At 38.1% G+C, this 12,654-nt stretch overlaps 1 protein-coding gene across 1 annotated transcript; it reads right to left on the bottom strand.

Annotated features, from left to right (window-relative positions):
• Positions 1 to 6,800: 6,800 nt before the first annotated feature.
• On the bottom strand, positions 6,801 to 12,218 carry LOC126814828 (tripartite motif-containing protein 2). Its single transcript, XM_050540212.2, has 2 exons — positions 11,972 to 12,218; positions 6,801 to 9,887 (listed from the first exon to the last, which is right to left on the bottom strand). The coding sequence occupies exon 2, from the start codon at positions 9,862 to 9,864 to the stop codon at positions 8,608 to 8,610; it is 1,257 nt and encodes a 418-aa protein (XP_050396169.1). The 5' UTR covers positions 9,865 to 9,887; positions 11,972 to 12,218; the 3' UTR covers positions 6,801 to 8,607.
• Positions 12,219 to 12,654: the final 436 nt, after the last annotated feature.

The following is a 12,654-nucleotide window of genomic DNA, read 5'->3' as shown; positions in this document are numbered from 1 at the left end:
TACACCTATTAAGGTGTTCAGTAGTCATAAATATTGGTTACGCTTGTTAGGGAGAGAGAGAAATGGGGTTTAACGTCCACTCGACACAAACTAGGTCATTTCGGGACTAACATATGGTTTAATTTTATTTACATAATTCGCTTGCGCGTAGGGGTCTTTAGCAGTGGGAGGAAACCGGACGCTTGTTAGGTGTAGTTCTTTTAGTTGGTTACCATTGGGAAGGTATAACATTTAAAAAACGCTAGATGTGGTATAAAGTTTACATTTAATTAACACTGCTCACAGTTTTTAATTACACCCAGTGTATTTATTTATTACATTTCTGCCACATCTAACTGCAATTAAGCATATAATCCCACCTGACACGTACAAATGTTCTGTAAACTCTCACAAAACAGGTGGTATTGACAGGCAGGCCTCGAGATTCTGGCCCATTTCTTACCCTTTCGTTCACAAGAATTTGTCCCCATTAATGAACTCAAATGCCGAGAAATTGACTAAAATTTGACTAAAAGTACCACAAAATTAAAAGCTAAGTTACATATTATACATTGCTGTCTGAAATTTAGTTCGCAGCTTTGGTGCTCGTTTCTATTTTGGTATCATTATTCCACTCCTTTGTGGCGTTATACTATCTTGAAGATACATTCCCGGATATAAACTTTGTTTGATGAAATATTTGGACTAAAACATATTCAAAGTAACCAATCTATCAAACATTTGCTTCAATTCCCTCTCAAAACTTTGTATTCGCCGGAGATACCTATAGATAAGTAAGCTGTTGTTAGACGCAATGTGGGAGGGTCCATTTTTTAGACTGTATTTATCATTACTTATTGTACATTTATCATACATATTGAGGCCTAAGTAAATTCTTTATAATTTCTGTCAACCTGTGTATCCGCCGTTTAATTGCAGAGTTTTTTGTATGTTGACATCCCTCAATGTTCCCAAAACCGCCTAACCATTTGATCAAGAAATAACAACCATGACAATTTTGCCTAGTGCTTGTACCATGGGCCTTTTTCGGGTAATCCAGTATTTTTCTAGTAAGTTAGGTGTCTATACGTTTCATATATACCAAATTTTACATACTTTTGTATGAAATTACCACACGATAAATACTTTTCTGTGAACGTATCTTTAACACTATCATATTTGTGGTTATAGTGAACCACCCAGTTAGTACCATTAGTTCGTGGGTCGTGAGGCGACAGTGTACAAATGTTCTGTAAACTCTCAGAAAACAGGCGAAATTGACAGGCAGATCGCGAGATTCTGTCCCATTGACTCCCATTTCCGACGGAGGGCCTGACAAGGACAGCTGTCTAGTCCTTCGGATGATACGGAAAACCGTGGTCCCGTGTATACATTAGAATGCATGTAAAAGATCCCTTGGCAGTTGCAATTCGATCAAGAGTACGCGATAGTGCTGCTGCCTGGGCAAAATTTCCCTCATAGCATACTGTATGGCATATGCCCGTCTTCATTAGCCCAGCATAGGAGCAGAACAGTAGGACGTTAAACCCCATTTCATTTCATTTTATATATTATTATTATTATTATATATAGATTGCATAGTGTAATATTACCTGCTAGTAAAACCTCAATACCACCATGTTATCAGTTAGCGTCTTAATATCCGATTGTAAAGAACACAGATTCTACGCACTATTAAAGTTCGAGATTCATATACTATGGATTTTAAGTCGTCATGCAAGGAATGTTTATTTGAAAGAACTATTGATACTGGATTGCTGTAATATTAATTTTTACTGGTAATTAAGGAATACTGTAACACACATCTGAAGCTTATATATAAACAATTACTGTTTGAAATATGCTAAAAAAAAAATTAAATATAAAATGTTTTCGTCCCGTGGCGGTTAAAGTTTTAATTACAAAATGGATAAACCAGACTTTGTTTACTGTCGTAACACCGGTAGCCATGACAACTGAGATTCCACTATTCTCCAAACAGTCCTAATGTCGCTCATAATGAAAAAAAAATGACTGTCGTCCAGAAAAGAGAAAGTTGACATTTCTAAGAGCGCGCCCTCTTTAGCCTATATGGGGAGAGGGCGCTATGGCTCAGTGAGTAATCCGCAGATCTGGAGGTCCCTTGTCTGTGCAGGGCGGATGTCTTGCAAGGAACGTCATTTAGTTGTTAGGATGTAATGTGCATATAAAATACCCAAGTTGGATTCCAATTGCTGCCCGTGTAAATGGTGAAACCGCCAGTTATCTTTGATCTGCGTCAGTAACTGGAATCGAGGTCAGTAGAGCGTGAATTCATTAAACATGCATTATGCAAGAGCTAAATGTGCCTATTTCAGGTCTTTCTTTAGGCCTGAAATGTTATCTAAATTATTAATTAGACATTAATTAACCTATCCAGGCCATAATCAACTCTAGATGGCTGCGCTAGCCTGCGATCTTTAGTGGATTGTAAGCCGATTTACTGCATAACTTTCCTTCTCATTAAACGATTAAATGGATAATCGAGACTATGCTGTTTATCGTACTGACTTTAGTAATGATGACCGAGGCTTATGGGAATTTCAGTCGCTTAGTTCTCGGTTCATAGTGGATCAATTTGAATGAAATTTTCACCAAATTGCCTTCTACCTTATATAGTTTTTAACTATTATAGTGAGAACTGCCAACTCGTTACCGAATCTCCCATAATGTATCTTTAAATATATAAATTTCTGGTAAGTTTGTTTTAAAAAAGTCATTAGTATCCGTTAAATCATCACTACATCCTGAATAAATGATTAATTATTTATTAATATTCTCGAATTGGGGAACTATTTGTTCTCGTAGTTTGCAAAAGACGCCGAAGATGGGCTAGACAGATCGATACATAAATACCTTCATATGTAAATATACATTTAAATGCTCAATGGCAAGGTTTGATTCGTCAAACTATTTGTACCCATTTAAATGCTCTGGGGCAAGGTTTGATTCGTCAAACTATTTGTACCCATTCCCAGTGGAAGTAAAACTCCAGGAACCATTTTACAACGGTTGTCTCAAGTAGAATACGGCACGATGTGTATTATTATTTAATTTACAGTTTAATAGTTATTCTCGTTACATTCGAATTGGCACATGTGTTGAATTTGGGATCACTACTAATGGTTAAAAAAGATCAACAAATCTGTTTTCACTAAATTTTTCGGGTAGCGCATTCGTGCGTAGAACGATTTGCATTGTATATTATACCTGATAATATGTTATTACTATATTCATTGTTATAAATAATTGTTTAAACATTGTAGTTATAAAAGCTTATTTCTCAAAGGTATAAAGATATCCACACAACTCTTCTGCGCTAATAATTTCAGCTTACATATTTGTTTCAATAAATGAATGTGTATTGTATAAATGTACATTGTATAATGTTGAACATTTTACGCGTAGGGGTCTTTAGGAGTTGGAGGAAACCGGAGGACCCAGAGAAAACCCACAAGGTTGGACAGGCGACCCTACTACTTGTCACGTACAAGTGGAAAATTGAAACCACTCTACTTGACTCAACGACAGACACCATGACTGAAGCGCACACGTTAACCCACCCCACCAGTATGCATGACTTGTTAGGTTAATTAGTATAATCATTACATAATATATATTTACTCAGACACTAACGACCAATTAAATGATATAACCAGTGTGATCAATTTGGCATGTTCTTTCATTACCTACGCCATTGATTACATAAATACCTAAAATAGTAAGCTATAAAGCACGACTTGTAATAGATTTACTCTGCGTTTCAACACAATGTTTCAGGATAATAGAAACAATAGAAAATCAATATACAAAATATTCAAACCATCCAACCGATTCTTTATCTATAAGCCTGAAGCAGTAAGCATGACTTGGTGCAAAAAATATATATATATATTCCGCGTTTCAACAGCATGTTTCAGGATGAGCATCAATGTTTCTGATTTTACAAGCCCGGTCGTCATATGTTATACAAGAGTTGGGTGCTCATTAGTTCCCGTGTACATTTGTACATTCAAATAAACACATTAAAGTTCCGATCCAAACTGAAAAGACCATTTATTACTTGCGGAAAATGATTTTAACTTTCGCCTGAAGAACAATAATTATGAAAACATAGGTTTTAAATGGATTTCGTCGTTTTCGTTGCTCTCAAAAATATAGATATAGTCTTCGACCCCTGGGACTGAGTGGGTGTTCTATACTGTAAGAGGAAAGGGGATACGCCATTATAAAATAAGATACACTGAAAAAAAAACGTGTTGAAACAACAACAATAAAAGTAAAATACTGAGTCTAGGGAAGGTAATAAAAAAAGCACAATTTAACACAAGATACCATTTTGAGACTAACATCTATGGCTACATGTGAATGCAAAGGAAAGTATTTCAGCCGGGCAGCGTTACTCCTGTTTTAAATTCTAATTGCTATAGAATCTTTTACATGCATCACCTATTTGCATACAGAGGCGAATGACGACTTTGATGTCAGTCTCACAAGCATTATATGAGTCTAGAGTAAAATAACCTAATAGCACGTGTATCCAGTCTATAGGTGTTCTAGAGTAAAATAACCTAATAGCAAGTGTATCCAGTCTACATGGCCTATAGGTGTTCTAGAGTAAAATAACCTAATAGCAAGTGTATCCAGTCTATAGGGCCTATAGGTGTTCTAGAGTAAAATAACCTAATAGCAAGTGTATCCAGTCTACATGGTCTATAGGTGTTCTAGAGTAAAATAACCTAATAGCAAGTGTATCCAGTCTACTATAGGGTCTATAGGTGTTCTAGAGTAAAATAACCTAATAGCACGTGTATGCGGTCTATAGGGCCTATGTGTTATGTACAGTCTTTACACAGTAACATATTTGAGAACCACATGGGGCAAGTTGTTAACATATTAAATTTAATATGGATATTATAAAAGTCTTCTATAACATATTTTATTATTGTTTCTGCTCCAGACACTCTGTACCTTCTCATAATTGGTAGTTTAAGATGGCATTTACCAATTATCTACGTTTTATGGCCTGAAGGAGCCACGGTGGCTAGGTGGTTAAGACGCTGGCTCGCTAGCCTTGAGGTCGGGTGTTCGACCCCTGCATTGACCGAGAAAGTTCATCTGGAATTTCCCCTTGTCAGTGGTGCAGAACGGAGGGCCTGACAAGGACAGCTGTCTGGTCCTTCGGATGAGAAGAAAAACCGAGGTCCAGTGTATACATTGGAATGCACGTAAAAAAAACCCATGGCAGTTGGAATTCGATATAAGAGTAGGCGATAGTGCCGCTGCCCGGGCAAAATTTTCCTCATAGGACACTGTATGGCGTATGCCTGTCTTCATTAGCCCAGTTTAGGAGCAGAACAGTAGGACATTAAACCCCATTTCATTTCATTTCATTTCTTGGTCTGAAATTTGAGATTAAGTGCGAGTTTCTATTATTATGCAACTGGGTAAATTAAATTCTCGGTGGGATGATTTGAATTTGAATAAGTTTGAATTATTAATGCTATTGCACGATATTTTAAATTGTTAAGCACCAGAGGATCAACACATTGGGGGTTGTTTGGATGGCCGAATGGTTAGCGCGTGCGCGTTGTATCATAAAGTCTGTCATGGAGTCAACTGGCGTGGTTTCAATTCCCCGGTTGTACGTGACAAGGAGTGGGTTTTCTTTGGGTCCTCCGGTTTCCTCCCAAAGCTAAAGACCACTACGCGCAAGCGAATTATTGAAATAAAATTGAATCATATGTTAGTCACGTAATGACCTGGTTTGTGTCGCGTGGCCGTTGAACCCCAGTTTAGAATTAATTGTAGGCCAGTTTAGGAGTTTAGAATTATTTATAGACGAATACAGGGTATAAACGTATCATTTCATTCATCAAGACTAGACATTATTAAACAAAAGTCATAATACCTGGAAGGTCATTTTCAAAATATTGCATCGTGCATGTTTTATTTCCTAGCTCATCAAGAGAGCGAGGATGTGAATGATCTGTTCGTTAATTGACTCGCTGACCTCTCAATGTAAAAAGGGGGTTGGATGGCTGAATGGTTAGCGTGCGCGCGCTGTATCATAAAGTCTGTCATTGAGTCGTCTGGCGTGGTTTCGAATCTCCGGTTGTACGTGACAAGGAGTAGGGTCGCCTGTCCAACCTCGTGGGTTTTCTCCGGGTCCTCCGGTTTCCCCCCACTGCTAAAGACCCCTACGCACAAGCGAATTATTGAAATAAAATTAAACAATATGTTAGTCCCGAAATGACCTAATTTGTGTCGAGTGGACGTTAAACCCCATTTCTCTCTCTCTCTCTCTCTGTCTCCCAATGCAAAAAATGGAATGCATGTTTGACTTGCAAACCATACAGCTGTATGGCCTAGTGGTCCAGAGTATCTCGCTTCTTGCTTTATCTGGCCTGTCACCTCTGGCTTGCAGTCGTTGTTTTGATCCCTGGTGTCAGCCTACGTGGCTTGTAGATAGGGGCGACTTTTCAACCTTGTGTGTTTACTCGGGTACCCCGGTTTCTTCCCACAGGCAAGAGCGAGGATGTGAATGAGTTGGATTTATTTTTTAGCAACGGAGCCAAGTTGTCTACTTTTTATAGTCTAGAAAATGACAAACATTGTTTTTTTTAGGAATGCTTTGAGGGCAGCACCGAAGACACAAATTATGATTTTTACATGGGCAATATAATTTAAGCAATATTTAAAGCAAATTACGCCCCAAATTTGCTTCGCTCCCTCCCCCAGAAGAATATTTCGACTTGTAACAGTAAAACAGGTTTAAAATGGCAAGCAGTTTCAGGGGCATATTGACTATAGAATAAGTAATATCCGGTTCCTTACATGGAGCTTGGTACGGGGTGTCGAAGGTGTAATATAAACAGGTTATCAATATAAACAGGTTATCAATAAAAACAAGTTATCAATATAAACAGGTTATTAATACAAGCAGGTTATTAATACAAGCAGGTTATCAATATAAACAGGTTATCAATATAAATATTTTATCAATAAAAATAAGGTTATCAATATAAACAGGTTATCAATATAAACAGGTTATCAATACAAACAGGTTATCAATATAAACAGGTTATCAATATTATCAGGTTATCAATATAAACAGGTTATCAATATAAACAAGTTAACAATATAAACAGGTTATCAATAGTAAGAGTTTATCAATATTAACAGGTTATCAATGCTTGCGACTTACGATGAACTATAGAGGGACCTCCTAGTTGGTAAGCCATCGAAAATATTTCTGTGATTCCAGGTGTGTATCGCGCATGAAATTATTTATTCGTCTTGTTTGATAATTATACTAAACTATATGAACACATAAAGAAAAAATAAAGTACAATAATTGTAATAAAATATTAGAGGGTATAAAATTCCCTTAAATTAAAAAGTGCAAAATATACATATTTAATCTTGTATATTTACAGGGTGTGGGATGGGGGGTATATAAATTTGTAATATTAGTACGTAGGGGTTTTCCCAGTACTATACAAATATTCCTAAAGAAATCGTAAGTTGTTCCGGGGATAAGAACGTCAAAGGAAGAAAATGTGCCCTGTTACTGCTTTTAACAATTTTTGTAGTATATATTAGATGTAGTATTTGGATTACTTGGAATCGGTTATACGTGCTTTTCCAGTAGAGCTATACTAAGGGAAGCAACTCTAGTTAGAAAAAGCACTTAACTGGAGGCAGACCACCATTAATTTCCCCATTGACTTCAATGTTAATTCTGGCCTCTTTGCCCACATCCAACTTTTCCCCAAATTTTGGTTGGGCTGAATGCCTTTCACTACAGACAGAGGAACAAATGGTTATACTAAAACATGTAACTAGTTGCGTGCATATCACTGTAGCCAACCTGATAACCCCGTTATCCTTCTGCCAAAAAATCATAAATATTTACCACAACCAGGCATAAAATGTTAATTGAAACCCTTGTCGTCCATTCTAGACCAACAAATCAACAAAAATGGGCACGTAAAAGGGCAGAAAGGAGACAGAAAGAGAAATGCTATAAATAGACGAACTACAATTTGTGGATACCGAGATGGTGAAATTTAATGGTGGTCTGTCTGCAACTTGAAAATAAACATCAATGACAGGACCATAATAATAAAGATAATTTTAGCGTAAAAACATTTAATCAACTTGTTAACAATTGCCTAATGTGTGCACTTTAGATCATAAGGTCTGTCATGGAGTCGGTAGGACGTTAAACCCCATTTCATTTCATTTCAGATCTGTCATGGAGTCATGTGGCCTGGTTTCAATCCCACACATGTACGTAACAAGAAGGATCGCCTGTCCAACCTCGTGGATTTTCTCCGGACCCCCATCTAAAGACCCCTACGCACAAGCGGATTGTTGAAATACTATTAAACCATATGTTAGTCTCGAAATAAAATAAGTCGACGATAAAAAAGAGGGTATGTTGGTACCTAAATAAAAAGGCACCATGTTAATACCTAAATACGGTAGTTGGTCTCGTGTGAACGTAAAGCCGGCTCTTCTAAATTTGTCAATATAATGGAAGAATAAAATAGAGCGTTACGGCAAGTCAGCTCCAACCGGGCTTTATAAATCTTTTAACAATACAATATGAGAAATATGAAGATCAGCATGAATAATAAAGTTACCCTCATCATCTATAAAACCTATGTCGGGGTCAGAAATCTCATCCATGTCAATAACAGACTCCCATTCATAATAACTCATATCGTAATGAGATGTAAATGTTTTATCTCCGCGCTCAATGAGAGAACGTTCATCATCGTCTCTGTTGATGAGTTTCAATGTGAATTGACAATTGCAGGATTTTATTTCTTTATTGACCATATCCAAGCTTATGCTCAATCTTTCCGATCTAGCAACGACACCCACGGACCAAGATAATTTGCCCAAGTTATAGCCCGGGTTGTTTGTCCATATTTCCCCGATCTCGTGAATATTAAAATTGTTTTGAAATGCAACATTTAAAAGACCAATCAATCGGGATAAACTTTCAGTGCTAAAGTCGCCAGGATGGAACTCGGGAACTGGTAAAATGGGTACCTCTGACGTCTTCACATCTCTCGGACATACGTCTTCCTTTTCCATTCGAATGATATCCATGCTGTTGATCATTTCCACTGTTGAGGCTTCTTTCAAAATCTGTGATGTCATAGTGTGTAATGATTTAATAGAAAACAAATTTCTTTTAGCTTCAACAAGCATGGCATCCAGGGTCATCAGTTCTTCAGCTAGGGTTTTCTTCAGAATGTCTTTCATTTCGTCACCTTGTTTGTGGGTTGTTTGGCAAATTCTATTCACTTGTTTGTCAACTTCGGTGCAGAGTCGTTCAGTAGATTTCTTTTTCTGCGATATTCTTGTTCTGAAAAAATCTGAGTAGGACTGAAATTGAGGAATCTTATCTGCCAGTTCCTGTTTCAGTGTTTTTAATTCGAGAACGAAAGTTTGTCGGATACCTTGTAGACTCTGACAATCGTGGGTTTGGTGATCTGTCTCCTTACACTTACGACAAACAACAAGTTGACAATCCGAGCAGTAACCATCCAGTATTTGGTTGCCATGTTCAACACAAAATTCTTCCTTTTTATTTGCTATTTCCTGGTCTTCAACATAAAAATTAACCGGAAAATCCTTGGCACCGTTTCGAGGTACTGCGATGGTTCGCCTACACAGTGCACAATCAAAATTATCGTCCACGGCAAATTTGTTTATATAATCATCCAGGCATGTCTCACAATAGGTATGGTGACAGTCGATGATTTTGGGTTTTCTGAAATTGGACAAACAGATGCTGCAGGTGATCCCACGGTCGAAGTCTTCCATTATAAACTTGTACGGCTTGCGTTCTGTAATTAGAAAAATAGAAACTTTTGGCATAGGGAATTTTCCCCATCAGTATCATGTATCCGTATCGTCGCGTGATACGTTGCGTCAATGTATACTTTTAGAGTTCTGGCAGATTTTCGCACCACGTACGTATGTGTAGCTCAGCTGAGCTGAGCTTAGTTCTATTACAGCATGATGGCAGTTATCTACCAAGACCACCATCAGTACTAGTCAAGTGCCTCGCCTACAAAATATTGGAGGGAGTCAAGTCGCTCGACAGTCGCTGAGTTATTAAAAACAAATTAATGTCGAATCTTATTAAAAATCTTCGACTTCGACTCGACAACAATGTTTGGTTTCACTATATGTTTCATTTCAGAAAGACTATACCCCTTTACCATAGAATCATCTCATTTACAGATTTGCAAGGTCCCACCTTCCTAAATTTAGCGCGTAGATCATCAAGCATGTAGACAGACAGACAGGAAAACATTAAAATTCCGAAAAAAAACCAACTAATAATTAAAGTCCAGTCTTTATCATGGTTAAAAGCACATCAAATATAGACCTCCGTGTTCTACAATACACATAGATTCATAAAAATACTATGGCACAAGATTTCAGCGTGTAGAAGTAGCAAAAAAGACAGTTAAAAGACGACGATGTAATGCGGACCTTTTCCGTATGAAAGCTGTTCGATACGTGCTGCCGTATCACGTATGAGAAATACACACACATTGATGACGTCACACGCAAAGTGTAGTACTATCGGACTTCCTTGTGTTTGTTTTCTTCATGATCGTCATATATAACACTACAGGTTAAATGGTTCCTACAACTTTATTGTTAAGCTGGATTGGCTTCGAAGGTTCCCCGTGCTCAATAAATAATAATAGCTGCTCGGAATACCTGGGTGAGCTCTGACCGCTCTCGCTCAACATCCTCCTTTAAAACCCCCTAATTTCTGCACTTCTTAGATTGACCTTGACGTTAATTTCCATCTGCATGTCTTAGATTGCCCAAATATGGAATAAACCTCTTTATTTCGCAAGACTAAGGGAGAAGACATTATGTTATTTGGTCTACCAACCATAGGTCAATAAACAGATCGAATTTGATGGATATTTTGACAATGGTTAGGATTTTACTCACATATCAATGGTTTTATTTACATATAAACATGTGATCCGTTTTTATTAGTGCGTGGGATTTGCCTCTATAGAAAGAGTGAAGCAACAATTTTTCAAAGACCCAATGCTGTCGTAAGGACCAAAGTGTTACGAAAGTCGATACGGATACGCGATACGGACCAGGAATTTACGCTTGCCAAAAGTCTATAATAAAATAGGCTTTCACTCCTACTGTTCTGCTCCTACTGGGCTAAAGAAGACAGGCATACGCCATGCAGTGTGCTATGAGGTAAATTTTGCCTTCTCCTATAAATGAATCCGACCTTGGGGGTTTTCTCCGGGTTCTCCAGTTTCCTCCCAGTGCTAAAGAACCCTACTCACAAGCAAATTATTGAAATAACATTGAACCGTTTGTTAGTCCCGAAATGACCTAATTTGTGTCGAGGGGACGTTAAACCCCATTTCTCTTTCTCTTTCCTATAACTGAATCCCAACTGTCAATGGTTCTTTTACGTGTACAGCAATGTGTACCACACCCTCTTTCCTGCACCACTGATTTGGATAATCACGTGGAACTGTCTCGGCTAAAACCGGGAGCAAATATGAGAATGTCAGGTTAGCGAGTCAGAGAGAGAGAGAGATAGAGAGAGAAATGGGGTTTACGTCCACTCAACACAAACTAGGTCATTTCGGGACTAACACATGGTTCAATTTTATTTCAATAATTCGCTTGCGAGTAGGGGTCTTTAACTGCGGGAGGAAGCCGGAGGACCCGGAGAAATCCCACGAATGTTGGACAGGCGACCCTACTCCTTGTCACGTCCAACCGGGGATTCGAAACCACACAAGTTGACTCAATGACAGGCCTTATGATACAGCACGGACGTGCTAACCATTCGGCCATCCAACCTCCCTTAGCGACTCAGCGTCTTACTCACTGAGCCTCCGCGACTCCAAGAACGTCTACCGCTTACCTGTTCTAAAACATTAACCACTAGCTACCATTAATCTTCAATGCAAGGAACGAACGTGAAAACAGCTGGTGCTAAAAGCTAAACCTTAAAATCGCCATACAAGAAAACGAAAGTGAAAATAGAAAATACAGGGTTTTCCCCACGGTTAGATCTATTTGATAAGGCCAAACGCATATTTTCCCATGATAAGGTCACGAGATGTAAACAGGGCTAGGGCACGTGATTATTGCCGAGGATTGTGAGTTAGGGTTAGTGTAAGGCGTAGATCTAGGTATTGGGTTAGGGATAACGTTAACCCTGTTTACATCTCGTGTCCTCGAGGAAATTATGCGTTTGGTCTTGTCAAATAGACCTAACCGGTTTTCACCGAACACAAACTAACAGACCAGACACCCGGCAGCCAATAAGACTGTATCAAGCCAGCATACATTAACCCAGCAGACAAAAGGCAGCATACAATCATTTATTTTGATCAGCAGTGAATATTCGCTATATCGCTACAGGTACTGAGAGGGAAAACATCGGTACGGGTTAATTAACTTTTTTCCTTCTGCAAATATATTTTTTTGTAGTAATAGAAAAATAAATAAAGTTGTTTGAAGTATATCTGGATAAAGATTATTTCCTATTTTGACCAAAGTTATGTCTCATTAGTTTTTAGGTCATGAACCGGAATATTGAAA

The sequence above is a fragment of the Patella vulgata genome, chromosome 3 (assembly GCF_932274485.2).
Source record: "Patella vulgata chromosome 3, xgPatVulg1.2, whole genome shotgun sequence".
Lineage (NCBI taxonomy): Eukaryota > Metazoa > Mollusca > Gastropoda > Patellidae > Patella > Patella vulgata.
Note: the sequence above shows the minus strand (reverse complement) of the source record. Positions and strands in the feature narration are given on the sequence as shown.

Excerpts from the sequence above, each read along its gene's own strand:
- LOC126814828 (XM_050540212.2), bottom strand. The coding sequence starts at position 9,864 with ATGGAAGACTTCGACCGTGGGATCACCTGCAGCATCTGTTTGTCCAAT.